This window comes from Amblyomma americanum, chromosome 1 (assembly GCF_052857255.1).
Source record: "Amblyomma americanum isolate KBUSLIRL-KWMA chromosome 1, ASM5285725v1, whole genome shotgun sequence".
NCBI classification, from domain to species: Eukaryota; Metazoa; Arthropoda; class Arachnida; order Ixodida; family Ixodidae; genus Amblyomma; species Amblyomma americanum.
In genome coordinates this window covers 257,099,668-257,115,482 of record NC_135497.1, presented here as the reverse complement: position 1 = coordinate 257,115,482, position 15,815 = coordinate 257,099,668, and the positions used below count along the sequence as shown (strand labels likewise).

Below are 15,815 nucleotides of genomic sequence, written 5' to 3'. Positions count from 1 at the left end.
CCTAACCCATCGCTACTGCTCTAAAAAAAAAAAAGAAGTGCTCAGTGTAGCCTTTCGCCTTTGAGGAGTGCGCGGTGAAACGAATGCCATGATCAGAGACCAGAAAACTACGCCCTGTCAAAGTTTCATTTTTCACGTCGCCTCCTTGCGTTAGAAAATAAAAACAAAAAAACTGAAACCAAAGAAATGGCGTTATTGAAGCAAACTACAGATGGCGTAGCCTGTCCAGGAGCGCTGCCTTGAATTTTTGGCAGCAGGTTCAAAACAACGGTCATATGTGACCAATGGTCTATCGCACGGCAAGGAAAGAGTTACGCTGCCTCCTTAAAACCCAAGCTCTCTTAACCTTTTGCATGCTGATATTCCAAAATTGGAACATATGAAACGCAATAATTTTTTATTTCCTTTCAAAATGCACACGTATGAAATTTTTTGTATATTCTATAATATATTGCTGAAAACATCACAACTATAACATTTATTATCGACTTATTTAATGACTTTGAATTATTAATGGTAAACAGACATATTTCAGGCCTTGTCACAGCCCAGTGTTTATGGACCTCTTTTGCAGGAAAAAACAACGCTGAGATGAACAAAACAGAAAAAAAGTAATGGGAAGGTTGGCAACATTGTGAAAGAAAACTAATAAATTAAATCCAGTGTGTCTTCTTTCACAGGTAGTGAGTTTCACGCAAATGTTTCTTTTTTGGAACATTGGCCTTGTTCGGCAGTAGCAAATTTTTAAAACAGGCGATATGTACTCCTACCTTAGAGTCTCCTACATTACATTATTTGGTGTAAACGCTGTCCCGTTGTGTCTATCAAATATGCGAGCACAATTTGAGGATGTTTCCAAATAGCGCGTCTGTGGGCAGCATCCCAAGTGCATGGAAGCTATGACGGACCCAATGCATTGTTCTGGCTCTTACCTACTGGCTAAACGCGGCGTCTGAGAGGCATTTGAAGCGCTTGTGGTGTCTCACAACCACGTATTCCACCTGATGATGGTAATGATTGCACTAAGCGAAGAGTCGGGTGCGTGGAGGGTGTGGTCTCTCAAACTACCCCCCCCCCCCCCAGCATGCGCCCCACCTGAAGAACACGAAGGGAGTGCAAGGCAGGCGCAGATGGTGGTCACATGATCACAGAACAAAGCCACGTGTAGGTTGTTTTTAGAGTCTCCTGCATTACACCAGTTGGCATAAACGCCATCCCATTTTGTCTATCAAATGTGTGAGCACAGATATGAGGATGTTTTCAGGCAGCGCATTCATGGGCAGCATTCAAGGCGCATGCTACATATGTTGGAGCTGCCTCATGTCTGCAGGCTCTCACATCACGGCTACGTGCAGCATCTAAGTGGCATTTTGAAGCGTTTGGGGTGTCTCACAACCATGCTTCCCACCCGATGACAGCAAAGATTGCACACAACAAGAGATGAGTTGTATACAGGGTGTGGTCACACACCCCTACTCCTGGCACTCCCCCCACCTTAAAGGGGCTGTGAAAGGGGGTCACAACAAAGATGCGATGTGCCTAAGATACTAAAGGATGCCGCTTCACAAATGTCCTCAAGCAAGAATTTTTTAGATGCGCTACGTAGAAGCTGAGTAATATGGAGTCAAAATTTTATTTTCCGCGTCTTCATGCCTTTCCCTCTCCTCTCGTAACTTTTTTCACGTTGAAATGTCGGCGCTCCTCTGCAGCCTCCTGCACTCGCCCCTCCGCCGGCTGCTGACGCGCGCAAACCAATGCTAGCATTCCGCTGCTGACGTAACGAGCGCTACAAGACGTAATGAGTGTGGATGCCGACATAACAAGCGTGGATTAGGGCGAAAGCGCAGCACCGCAGGTCGCCACTAGGTGTGGAAGTGGGCAGTTTTTAAATATTGTAAATTATCGGGTCGCTTTTGAGGTCCTGTATGCGACATAAACGCTCGCTGGCCTGTACTCTACATAATGCGAGCATTTTATAGCCAACCTCAAACACCCTTTTCAGGGACCCTTTAATATGATGAAGGCAATGCAAGGCACATGCAGAGGGTGGTCATGTGGACATGAAATGCCACGACTGCTCAAGAAATTCTTTCCTACCTTCCATGGCTGTTGAAGTGCTATTTGCGATGCAGCTCACACAGTGAAAGAAAACATTATTCAAGCACAATGGTTTTCTTTATAATTGGCGAAGACATTGCAGGCAGCTATAATGTTGTCTTTAAATAGCAACTGAAGAAGTTCATATTGCGCAGATCATAAAAGCTGTTTCGGATGGCATTATCATTCTGTATATGAGAAATGCTAATGTTTTAAAAATGGAACATGGAAGAAAACATGCTCAGTCACTGTAAATGTCGCTAGATTTTTTTTCACTGTTATTTTACAAAGCATTCGTGAACTGTCAATAGAAATTTTCGTCTTTGAAGCATTGCTTTATAATGCGGCATTTAAAAGGTTAACAAAAAGGGGGTAGAGGGAGTGGAAAGAGGGAATAAACTGCTGTTGCACGGAGAAGTAGTGCACTCTTGACGGTCTTGCACACAAGCGGGTCCTTTCTAATTGAGCGCACTCTTGCCACCAACACCGTTAATTACATGAATTGCTACATAAACAAGCTGTTTCCATTAGCTGCTGCTAGAGATTCATGCAGGTACTGATCAGGGATGAAAAAGGCAAATTCCTGTGAGATATCCATAAAATTAATTACCAGCAATACAAACCAGATGTAGAAGCGCTCATGCACCAAAATTTCGGGGCATGTTGAAAAAAAACAACAACCCAAAATTCAACATTATATACAAAACCTCCATTATGACAAGCATCACAGCCCAGGTGTAGCTTTGGCTTGAAAATATTCATTAATTTTCACAGTTGACACCGTTGCTTGGACCTTGCCGTAGCCCAACTCACCTGTGCTCGTAAATCCATTCCATTGGCTGGCCTCATCGGCATCACCACCGCTGGACCCTGACAATTCAGCCAGACTATACCCGAAATCTGTCAGTGGCTGTTTCTCCTCTGCACATGAATTGTTTTCATCATGCTTGGAAGAAGAAACAACCTTTGGCTTTATCGGGGACTCGTCAAAATCTGCAACAGGCAAATTACACCAATGAAAAGAGTAGATTAATTGAAAATCAGTGCTATGCTCGAACTGCAACTTAGTTTTAGCAACAATAAGGCTATGCTTAGCTGCCTCACTCAAAATGAAACGTTGTGCTTTGACGCTGCACATAAAAAGGTCTTATAAGCAAATTGTAGCCAAGTACAGCGTCCTGTGCTGCTTGGATACAGGGACCCCTCCACCACTCCCCTATGGACTTCATTCATTCAGTAAACCTTTTCCCATTTATATAATTCATCCCTTCTATGCCTTGAGGCAATAATCGCCACTAAAAAAAAGAACTCTTGTGAACGCTCGTTCATATAAGACTGGCATACATGGCCAAGGGAAGCATTGCTGCAGCAACGTGCAGCACGATAAAAAGCATGAGAAGACCCCATTACACTCAACAGCTTTCAATGGTTATGGCCCTGGTGCTAAACGTGTGCATTGTGCATTTAATTGACCTGGTCTCTTTTCTCAAGACTTTTTCATGCGAATGCTCTAGGCAGCACTCACAACATGCTCCTTCATTCTTTTGCCTTGTTACTGCTACTCCTGTTCTAATCCATGGTCTCTCCACGCCGCTCCTTTCCTTGCATAGCTTGCTAATCATACTCCTCCAACTTTCTATAGAGTTACAGCTGTCAGCAATCTGACAAGCAGCAATTACCAGTCTGGGAGTACAGCTAATATCTACTACTGCCTACAAAATAACATGTATCTAAACATTAAAATAGTGTAGAATCTCAGTGTTATGAATATCACGGGGTTGTGAAAAACATTCGTATCATCTGAAATTTGTGTCGTCCAAACACAAACGAAATCCACATGGAGATGAATGGGAAATGGATTCATGCAGGTGATGGGATTTATATACGGCTGCGTGCCACCGCTCACTGCTCGGGGTGCATACTGAGTGGTGATCACGACGTCGGTGATTTTTGGGCCACATGCCGTTGCCGCTCACTGCGTGCAGTGCGTACTGTGCGACTGGCAATTGTGCATCGATGGTGCGCAAGCAGTGTTTAGTTCGTGAGGGTGTGGTCGCAATGTGTGTCCTTGTATCATCCGAAGTGTCATGGGAGTGTTCAGAACACCCGAAATTCTGCTCAATGTACACAAAGCATCTCAGCCAGGGAATTTTACAAATTTGCATCATCTTGTAATTCGCATCAGCCATGATAGTATCATCAAGATCCCACTGTAGTCTAATAAAACACATGGCATAACTTTGACCTACTATGCAGCCAAACAGCACAACAAAAATACAGGAGAATGAATAGTAAATCTGATGTACACTGTGAGCTATTCTGTTACAGCAAGGGGTTCTAAGTCTTTTTAACCACAAAGAACCTCAATGACTTTCAAAATAGGCTGAGGCCCCTCACGTGGTCTGATTTCGGTTTCTTCCTGCCTAATGTGTGAGAAAAAAGACACATAGCCTCGAAAGAATTTCAAAATTCAAGTAATGATGGCTGGCTCTATGGTGAAATCATTTGCTATGAGCAATTACAGTATGATTTGGCCCAATTAAAAGTGGGTAGAAGGAAAAGTGTAGGTTGAGACATGCATGAATTTAGGCACTCGGAGAAACCAAAAATCACTCCAAGGAACCCAAGAGTTCCACGAAACCTAGTCTGCGAACCCGTATGTTATCCCTTTGTGTGCACACCTAGATCACAGCCCTAGGAACAAGAGCGCACATTTATACATGAGTAAATAACTTGCCAACAACATTACTATGTACAAACTTACAACAAACCAGAACAAGGAAAGGAAGAAATCAAAGAAAAATAAGAGGACATAATGAAAGAACTGAAAATGTTTGTCATGAGCTTGCCCCAGCAATATCCAAGCATGCTAGTAGCCCAAAGGTATGAAGTGCCCTCACTTTCGGAGTCAGAGCGGCTAGCCTCTTCAGCCACTTTAAGAAAGACTTCTTCAAGAGTAGTGTTCTTGATGCCATAACTTGAAACACCCAGGTCAGACAAGCTGGTCTCCAGTGCAGAAAACAGTTTCTCAAAGCTTCCTTTGCGCAGCTCAAACAGAGGCAAGATATAATGCAGCTCATGCTGTGTTTCGGACACAAGCACAGCTGTTTCTACATGTTGTCGGATGAACAATGTCACAGTCTTTTCACAGCACTCTGGAATGCAAATTTACATCAAACAGTTATACCTCTAACGCAAACACACCCACATATCTCGCAAACAGGCACAGACACACAATAAATGAATGTCCTCTTATCAGTTAAAAACCAACTTTAGTTGACTCCGAGAAACAGTAAACAGTGAAAAGCCAAAAATAAATATGTTATAAAAATGCCAAGAGCACAAAGTCGCAAAATTATGAGTAAAAAGTGAAATTAGTTCCCACTATGTCATACATCTTACGAGTTCAAATATGCTATGGCTACGGAGGCATAAATACTGTAAATTCCAGTGTTCAGTGCATGTGTCATGATCTATGAATAAAGCAGATGCTCCACTTGTTTAATACAGTAGACTCCCATTAAGAAGAACCCTTGGATTAGATGAACAAATGACACTATTTGTCTGGATTCCCATAGGACTCAATGTAAAAAAAAAAAAAACCGTTCAATACAAACTCTTCATGTGCCCTTTGGTTAAGACAGACTTTCGCAGTGGCCACAAATCACGGCGACCCCGCAGCATTAAGGAAAGGAAAAAACTTGGAGGCTGCTTAAGCTTCACTTTTAAGAGTAGAACGCAATAGCATTATCGGACCGCTGCCGCTAATCGGCGGCTGCTATTTGCAGCCGTGCGCGTGGTGAGGGTCTCCGCTTTTTCCACACACTCACAGCGCCTCTCGATGGACTCCGTGACGGATTCCGGCCGACAGACGAGACCTAAATGTCAAAGTAGTATCGCTTCCCATGAGGCGAGACACTCAGTGGCCCCACGGCGGGTTTATACATCTCTCTCTTTCCCCAATTAGTGATGCCTGAATCACAGCTTACACATCAATACATCACACATACACACGCACTAAACCATTCAAGTGCAATAAACCATCTCAGAAATCGAATTAATCTGGCTGAATTACCTAATCACTAATTAGCACAGTCATAATAAACCATTCACGCATCAGTACATGTCCTTAAGACACCACATCAAGTCAAAGACCACAATGCACTCATCAGGTCCACCTCTATCCTGCTTAATCTGACGAGCGTTTTTGGCCTATGAGTAGCGTGCCTGTCTTGCAATCCAAGGGTCCTGGGTTCAAGTCCCAACTAATTCACTCAGATTCACCGTATTTACTTGTGTAATTTGAGCACTTGTTTTTTTTAATTAAAGCTTGAAAAGGATGTGCAAATTATGCGCAAAATTTTTTGAACAGGTCCTAAAAAAACTACAAAGGTCATAACGTGCAATATATACTGAGTCATTCCACGCCAAACGTCCCAGACGTTTGCGCTCGACCATCTCCAATTTGTTCAAAAAAATTCATGGTAACTTATCCTAATCTGCGTAATCAAAGCCTGAAATAATTTTGCCGAAAAAAATTTATTCATGAGGTGAGAGCAGCTTGAACATTTAGAAAAGGCGAGAAACCAGCCACTGCTGAATAATTAATAAAAAATTCAAATTTTTAGAAAACACTTCACCAGTTTTTTTCACTAACATTTGCACAAATAATGCCTTTCGTTATAATTCGGAGCATGCAGCTTTGTTGGGCATAAATGTTTCTAAAAAATCGAAAAAGAGTATGAGAATGTACCATTTTTGCCGTTTTTTTGTTTTAAATATCAACTTGCTCTCGGAAATTCGGAAATAACCATATTGTTTTTCTAGATGTCTAGTACCTATAACAAATGTTACAGGTGATGAAACTGCATACATCGAAGTAAAAAAATGTACTAAAGTTGCAAAAAGTGCTTTTTGAGCCATAAACACTCGTTAATTTCACCCTGAGGTGGTCCAAGTAAAAATACAGGCAATAGCGGGTTATGTAGAACAGTTTATTGCCTTTCATTTCTGAAATTCTTGTCGAAGCAATTTTTTTGAAAGCGAGAAAAAAAATTTTGAAGTTGAGCTCTAGCGTCGCAAGTTGCGTCGTCTCTTAACGCCTCTTCACCGCAGAGCATGACACTGCCTACACTGTGGCCAGACGAAATGTAGAGTTCTTGTTCTTAAGTAAGGTTTGCGCTGCCGGCAAGTATGAGAACATTGAGTAGTCGAACAGGTATTCGTGGGAAAAGATTTTCTTCACGTTGCAGGGGTGGTACATGCTTAAGTGAGCTAGTTCGGTGTGGTTCGGAGCGGGCTGCATTCACTACCAGCGCATCTCACGTTACTCGCTGCAGCGGTGTGCACTTCGCACTTTCACGTGCGCTCCGAGGCGCGCGCACTCCGCGATCTTATTCAGATATAAATAAAGCACTTGTGATACACCTGCCATGCCGGCTGGTCAATCCTCCTCGTTGTCCATGCGAGACAGCATGCTGAATGCCCTCGTTTTTCTTCTCTTGGCTGCCCCACACCAAATCGGGTCTGTTTGAACTTGGAAAGCAAAACGTTCTCGTTTCTTGCATACCACTCATCGAATGTCACGCGATATCTTCTTTAGCTCCAGCTCTAAAAATGCACAATACCGAGCAATGGCAAACTGCAGGCGTTATCTGGCCATATGTGTTGCGCCATGCCAGGTGCCATGTTCTGCGGTAAAGAGACTTTAACAGACGACGCAACTTGCGGCGCGGGAGCTCAACTTCAAAAATTCTTTTCTCGCTTTAAACAAAAATTACCTCGATAAAAATTTGAGAAATGAAAGGCAATAAACTGTTCTACGTAACCCGCTATTGGCCATAAGTGTTGTTCCATTTCAGGTACAATGTTCTGCGACGAAGAAATGTTAAGAGACGACGCAACTTGCGGTGCGAGACCTCAACTTCAAAAATTATTTTCTCGCTTTAAACACAAATTACCTCGATAAAATTCAGAAATGAAAGGCAATGAACTGTTCCACGTAACCTGCTACTGGACATAAGTGTTGCGCCATTCCAGGTGCCATGTTCTGCGGTGAAGAGGCGTTAAAAAACGACGCAACTTGCAGTGCGAGAGCTCAACTTCAAAAATTATTTTCTCGCTTTAAAGGAAAACTACCTTGACAAAAGTTAGGAAATTAAAGGCAATAAGCTGTTCTATGTAACCCGCTATTGCTTGTATTTTTACTTGGACCACCTCAGGGCGAAATTAATGAGTGTTTATGGCTCAAAACGCACTTTTTGCAACTTTAGTATTTTTTTTACTTTGATGTATGCAGTTTCATCACCTGTAACATTTGTTATAGGTACTAGACATCTAGAAAAACAACACGGTTATTTCTGAATTTCCAAGAGCAAGTTGATATTTAAAACAAAAAAATGGCAAAAATGGTACATTTTCACACTTTTTTCAATTTTTTAGAAACATTTATGCCCAATAAAGCTGCATGCTCCGAATTATAACGAAAGGCATTATTTGTGCAAATGTTAGTGAAAAAACTGGTGTTTTCTAAAAATTTGAATTTTTTATTAATTATTCAGCAGTGCCTGGTTTCTTGCCTTTTCTAAATGTTCAAACTGCTCTCACCACACGAATAAATTTTTTTCCGGCAAAAGTATTTCAGGCTTTGATTACGCAAATTAGGATAAGTTTCTATGAATTTTTTTGAACAAATTGGAGATGGTCGAGCGTAATGTCTGGGACGTTTGGCATGGAATGACCCTACTATATATTGCCGCCTATACGTAGACCCCCCCTCTCGCACCCCTCGCTGGACAAAACAAAAAAAGAATGGTGGACTCCAAATATAAGTAAAGCCCCATCAAATATAAGACATATACCCCCTCCCGCCCCGCCCCACGTTATGTAGTTCCCCGCAGGATAGCATGAGGACGCGTGCGTAGGCCAAAGCTAGGGTGGCTAGAATGGGGAGGTGTGAAGGCCGCGGCGCTTACTCTCGGCCGTGCGTGACCCCTCTGTGCACCGATGCCGCTAGGGGGAATGTAGCGCTGCTACTGGCAGCACGGTAAGCTCAGCCGCTCAGCCACGTCGGCCTTGCACACGCCGTAGCAGTTAGTCAATTCAGTTCGTTTCGTCGCCTGTATTGGAGTGTCTGTAGCAGCGTTTTCTCATGCGGGGGCAAGGTGCCTTCAACAGCGAAAGTGGCTATGGAAAAAGTTAAAGTGGCTGTAGACCATCACAGCTATACTGTGTGACACAGCGATGCGCCGCTTATTACACTACAGTCTATGTGGCTAGGAAGCGTGTTTGGACAACTCATTGTGAAGCTTGCAGAGCAGCATGTCTCTGTGATAAGGGCAACATTCCCAAAGAACTTCCACCTGAGGGAACTAATGAGTGGGACCTTGGGGGCCTTTTATATCCGTCAGTGTCATTTTACAATCTTGTCAACGTCCTTGAAAACAAACTAATAAACACATGCGTTCAGCTGAACGCGCTTGCATGCCGAAGCTGCGGCAGAGATTCTACAGTCAATTGGTGATGTGCCAAAAATTGGTTGTTCTGAGCCTTCTGTTGCGCTGACAGCATCAGTTCTACGTCTTTATTGCCTCACAAAGATTCGCTTTTTGCTTAACGGTATAAATGAGGAGGATTGTGAGAAGAAAAAGAATACACTGAAACCTTGTGTGTTGTGGGTCAAACTCTGCAAAAGTTTTCCCTCTCACTTCTAAATAAACAATTTCATGCCCAGATGTGTTGCTTCACTGTCTATCGTCGGAGATTGCTTACATGCAGGAACCCCGGAACTTTTTTTTTTTTTTTTAGTGAGGGGCAGGACTTCCAGCTTATTTTGTTGCTTGTTTAATGCTCCTTTACACAATAAATTTTATACTTTTATTATTTATTTTTCAAAGTTCAAAGGTTGATGCAAACTGTCACGTTGTGCTGACGACACTCCAACAGTCAGGAAGACAACGAAAAAACTTCCAAATGAAACTGTTTAAGGGGGTGACTCGCGCCCACTAAAAACTGAATGACTCGGCGGCGGCGATAGCCACAAGCGTGCTCCGCGGTCATTCATTGAACTGAATGCCTGCAGTACTTGGCTGCGCTCAATTTAAAGCTGGCAAGAAACCTTCGAGATAAGGAACCGAAAGCAACTACAACAATGTGGAAAAATGTGGAAGCATTTGCACGTGGCCACGATCAATGGAGATAAGTCTGGTCGCATCTCTCATTACAAGACAAAATGATAAAGCCGCGTGCCAGTGGTTTTGAGTTCGAAAGAACAAATGGTGCAGAGATTCACGGCAATATAAAATGAATTGAAATGGGAAGCTTTACGCACAAGGAGTGATCATTTGCAATAAAAAATTTTGTGCACACTTTGTTTAAATTCTGCTAATCATGTGCATGGGCCAGACAGTCGACTTCTGTTGGGAGATGACTGGTTTAGGTTACTCATATACGAAATGCTTTACAACTGGCTACGAAGTCAAGTAGCTCAGCCCCACTGTACTTTGCATTAAAAGAGTCCTAGAACTTAAATGTTTCACTTGTCAGGAATCTGACCCAAGTGCCAGCAACTGGAGACGGGGGAGGCGCTGCCTCCTCTGGAAAAATGTTGGGGGGAGGGGGGACCACCCCCTTGCCCCCTCCCTGTTCCGGTACAGTGTTTTTGTAGTGGCAAAAGCGGCGCTATCCCCCTGAGGCTTTAGAAGCGGTTGCCGCGGCGCGGCGCTGGCGTAGACTCCTGGAGTAGAAACAGTGCGTCGTCGATACGCGCGCTGCGTGGCTACGAGGGGCCGACAGGACAGTCGCGCTGTTTTTTATGGTGTTATAACATCAGTATCCCATTTTTTTAATGCATCACCGCTTGGCTGCCAATGAAGATGCAAAAAACGAAAGGATAATTATTTTTAACCTTTCAAATGGAAATCAGCGGCTGTGTTTCAGTGATGGCGCCAACGGGAGACAAGGGATGGCGGCCACTACCTCGAAAATTTGCCAGTCTTTGAGAGCTGCTCAGTGATCACGAATAAAGGCCACCTTACCAAAGAAATAACTCAAACCTTTCAAATTACTTCTGCCACATCCTCGAGCCCTCTCTCATTCTGACAGAAAAGGAAATGTCATTTCTGTCCCCGTCGGCGGACGTAGGTCTCTAAACTGTTTGTCTCTTCCCACAGTTTTATTTAATGCCTTCTTTTTCCTGCTTAATGAGCACTTGCTTTATTGTATTTTTTTCGCGCTTCCCTTTTCTCTCGCCGCCGTGATAACTGATCAGTGGTTGTAATGCGCGCTCAGCTGCTGGCCCGAAAGATTCGGGTTGGTTCCCGTCCTCAGCTGTCGCATTTAAATGGAGGCGAAGTGCTATAAAGGCACGCGTATACTGTGCAATGTCAGTGCACATTAAAGAACGTACCCCAGGGGTTCGAAATTATCCAGAGTGGCTACGGCATCCTTCGTAACCCGAGTCACTTGTGCCAATAGCGACTCAGGTTACGAGGCTAAACCCCATATTGAACCCCATAAAACCGATCCAAACGTTTCACTTTATCTTCTCCAACACCTCCATTAGTTCCTTTTACTCTTCGTCCACCCTTTCATTCTTGCTTGACCGTCATTTCGTGCTAGTGCCGAGTGGTTTCACCTCCATTTCATTTAGCCAATCTTCTTTCACCTCCTCCTCGAGCTTCACTGCTCAACCCTTGTAATTGTTCGTCAACTTTGCCCGCGTTCGCTGGCCGCCTTCTTGCTCTTCAGTGAACTTTCCCTGCCCCAGATGGTTTTTTGCTGTACGTGCCTTTGGCTGACAATGCATCCTCATGGTGCCCCACTCAGGCGAAATATTCGCGGTCGGCTGGGTGTGGAGTAGTACCCGCGTTTTGTAGACTTTTTGCATATGTTTATGTCTCTGAGGGACGCACATACCCGCTTTTATTATCCCAACGCGCTTAAAGCGCCACCCTTTCCCAACGACAACGCTCAAACTCGCTGAATGGATCGACGCAGCAAAGCAGATGGCCGGCTTTTCCCCTCCAGTATTTGACGGCAGCGCCGCGTGCGGCCAACAGCTTTTTTTGCTTCAGCGCCTCCCACCGAAACCCGCTTCGCTCTTGCCGCTACTACGCCTTCTAGAACACTGTAGTTCAGGGGTCCCTGCCTACATGAGCATCAAGATGGCATACATGCTACAGGTTTGCAAGCGGCAACAAAAACTGGTTTGTGTGTTGGGGCGCCTTCAGCCAATGCGACTGCCGTTTTGAAGTCCTGTGGCACACAATACAACCTGCTCTTCTCGCCGTAGTGGCAGCGTTTCGATGGCGGCACAATGCAGAGAGTCAGTGCACGTTTAAGAAGCCCAGGTGGTTGAAAGTATTTCGAAACCTTCCACTACGGCGTCCCTCACATCCTGGGCAGCGTGTCGAAATGTGCACACACAAAACGTGCTTCAGCACAGCTATGCAATGCATACTGGGCTTGTGAAGCAGCATATTTCAAGGAAATAATGATGCGTGTTGACGAAACATTATTTTATGGTAAAGATTCATTCTATGACACTCACAGAAAACGCGCGATAGGCGAACGAGCTCATTCTCGCCTCAGTGGTAAAAATTTAGCCTATGCAATGCGATCATTTCGGCTGCGCGCCTTACCGCACCTCTTCCCTCAGCGCCGCCACACGGCATTGACGCGCAGCGGGGCCATGCTTCCCCGGCCGCTTTTCACACCTTCCCATTCTAGCCACCTTACCGAAGCAATAAACACGCAACGATACAATCACGACTCCGGCAGTGGGGGTGGGGGGGTCAAAGGTGATAACGGGCGATAAAACGGGGCCTTCGCGTGTGGCCTGGCTGGCAAACCGAACAGGAAATGGTTCGGTAGTTTCAGATTCTGGCACACGATGGGGTTTACCGGAAGCTTGCTCTCGCAACTGTTCATGCAGGAAAGCGAACACAAGAGCGAGCGATCTGGGTAAACGGCATACAATTCGCATCCTCGGCACTTACACCTTTCGCAAACTGATACGATGATGCGGCTGCGCCAATCTTCCCAACCGTTGCGCGCACCCGCGTACATGCTGGTGGTCTCGTGCAGCAGAGAGCGGAAAATATGTGAGTACAAGGTTTTTTTTTTTAAATCCGGGCAAAAAGTTGTAGGTGCGCGAATTATGCACGGGCGAAAATTACGCGAGTAAATAGTACAGTACTTTTCACTGAAATTACTTTACATTGCACACAGAAATGTCTTTAAGATGTTTATGACAAATCCAAGCACGCCAGCACCAATTTATGTCTTTCACCGTGCCGGTTCCATGCGTTGACGGAGCAGCATATGTACACGGGAAGGAACAGCGTGATCGCAGTGGGATGTTTGAATTACCCACGCGAGGTCATATGATTGTGACATCATGACTCTATTGACTAGGCCCTTTTCGGTCACGCCGCCGGTCAATGCCAACATCGGTTTTTCCCCAACACGGGGCCTTTAATGCTAGCACGTTAAAAATATATAAAATGCTCCTACAGTCTGATACAACTCAAGAACGAAGCGGCAAGTGACCCTCAAAGAAGCCCTTCCAGTCAATGGCATTGACGGTTCTAGCCCTTGACCAATTCTGCCCTTCGACTGACCCTTTTGGACTTGCTAGCGTGAAATCGCAGGGGGTGGCAGATGAAAGAGGAATAACCACAGTTTAATCGAATTAACCACAGCACCATGAAAATCGGTCAACACCATTAGCTAAAAGGCCTCCTTCGAGGGGCATCTGCCACTTAGTTCTTGAGTTGTAGCGGACTATAGCAAAAAATAGCACCCCCTCAAGATGGCTTCTATGCACCTTTGCGCAAATCTGCGGGGAAGCCATCTTGCGAGATTGCGCTTTCATGGGGGAAAGTTCTCTTGCCAGTGCGGAAAAGGCAGCACACCAACCTACACTAGCATAGACCTCAACACTGTGCACGCATCACATGCCGTGCATTGCCCCCCACAGACTACAAGGCACGTATGAGCAGAGTGCACCTGCTTGTTGACTTGGGGCTTAAAAACTCCAGGGCTGCATTTGCAACAGACACCGCATTGCAACACACATTATCGCAGTGCAGGGATGGCCACATATTGGCGCCGCGTGCACGCTGCCTGCTGCGTACGGAGAGGCGCATGGTGTGCCTGCCCGTGGTGTTGGTAATAGCTATGCTTCAGAAGGGGCGAGATAAGAAGGATGCACGGCTACCCTGCTGGGCACCTTCGAAGCGCTCGGAGCAGAATGGAAGCAGAAGTAAAAAAACAAACACAAATAGCAGCCACTGTGGGATACAGTGAGAGAATGAGACAATGAAAAATGAAAACTAGACCAATGCCATTTTCAAGTAGCATAATGTGAACTTGTTTCGAGCCTTCTGCCTTCACCTCACTTCATGGATAGTGCAATAAATGCTCTATCTGCTGAAAGGCTATTTTATTCATCGTTTTCATGTAACATATATAAGGACATGCCTACATGTTCACTTGTTTAGGAACACTTCTGTTAAGACAAACTTCTGATAACACGAATAGATTTCGTGGTCCCTTCAAGCTCGTCTTAAAGGGAGTCTACTGTATGTGGATGAGATCAGTTTACCAAGTGGAGCATAGGTATAATACTAAGCAAAGCTGCATATTACAGTAATACATACATATTCAGACATTTAATGATGTACTCCTGTAAATTGCTGCTATCAACCGAGGAAGATTTATGCGGATTGTGCCACTCCTTTAGTGTCACCCTAATTCCAGAGAAGTGGAGCATACATAAGTTTGCCCATCTGGACTTACCTGCCACGGGATCCCCAGAGAGATGTCGAGGAGGCTGCTTTACCAGAGTGAGGTGGTAGCCCTTGCCAAGATTATTTTTGAGGAACAGTGATGTTCCGCAACATCGCAACTGTCCATGAGAAATGACAGCTATGCGATCACCTAAAACATCCGCCTCATCCATGTGGTGAGTGGATAGCAAGATGGTGCGTTCTGCAATGGAAGGAACACAGATGTAGGGTTTCGTATGTTCACAGGGCTACAGTCTACATAAAACCACTCTAAAAGTTGGTGGTTGGTAAATTTGTTTAGGCCTCTTGAGAACCTGTAAGATGTACCAGAACAATGTACAATCCATCAGCTAAAACATTCAGATAGCATAGTGCAAAAGGAGTGAAAGAAAAGAAAGAAACAAAAGTACTTTTGTACAATTTGCAACTAAGCCCTTGCATGAAAAGTTCACCATTTTGCCACAAAATTAGGGGCCCCATGATTCCAAGTGCCTCCTCCACCCGTCTTTTCCAACAGCTATAGTTTCAAAACAAGAAAGATAAACCACTGAGGTGGATGATGCCTAATAAGCTTTATGCAAGAATAATAGAAACTGATGCAAACCTTGTGACATCCCACCATGGCTCACATCAGGATGAGCTTCTGGCACTGGTGGATGGCCTTCCCAATCCCTACACACCCTCATCGAACCTCTCAAACACCATACAATTGTCCACCACTATCGCCGTTCCCGTGCCATATACCCACCACCACATCCCATGCTCAATCACACCCAACGCATGTACTGGTGACAACTCCAGACACACTCCTTCCCATCCCCTCACTTGCCCTTATCTTACACCCCGCCCTCTCTCCGACCCACTGCATGGGTTATAACGCTGCCCCACCCTCTCTCTATCATTACCTCTCGGAATGCCCGCATCCTC

The 15,815-nt window shown here is 44.7% G+C and overlaps 1 protein-coding gene across 1 annotated transcript in view; it reads right to left on the bottom strand.

Moving 5' to 3' along the window:
- Positions 1 to 15,815, bottom strand: part of LOC144114980 (ATP-binding cassette sub-family A member 2-like) — a 146,463-nt gene that overhangs the window by 61,601 nt on the left and 69,047 nt on the right. The window contains exons 27-29 of the mRNA XM_077649061.1: positions 14,899 to 15,090; positions 4,998 to 5,252; positions 2,911 to 3,090 (exon numbers count right to left, since the gene is read on the bottom strand). Of these exons, the coding sequence (XP_077505187.1) occupies positions 2,911 to 3,090; positions 4,998 to 5,252; positions 14,899 to 15,090 (627 nt within the window). The remainder of the gene's footprint in view (positions 1 to 2,910; positions 3,091 to 4,997; positions 5,253 to 14,898; positions 15,091 to 15,815) is intronic.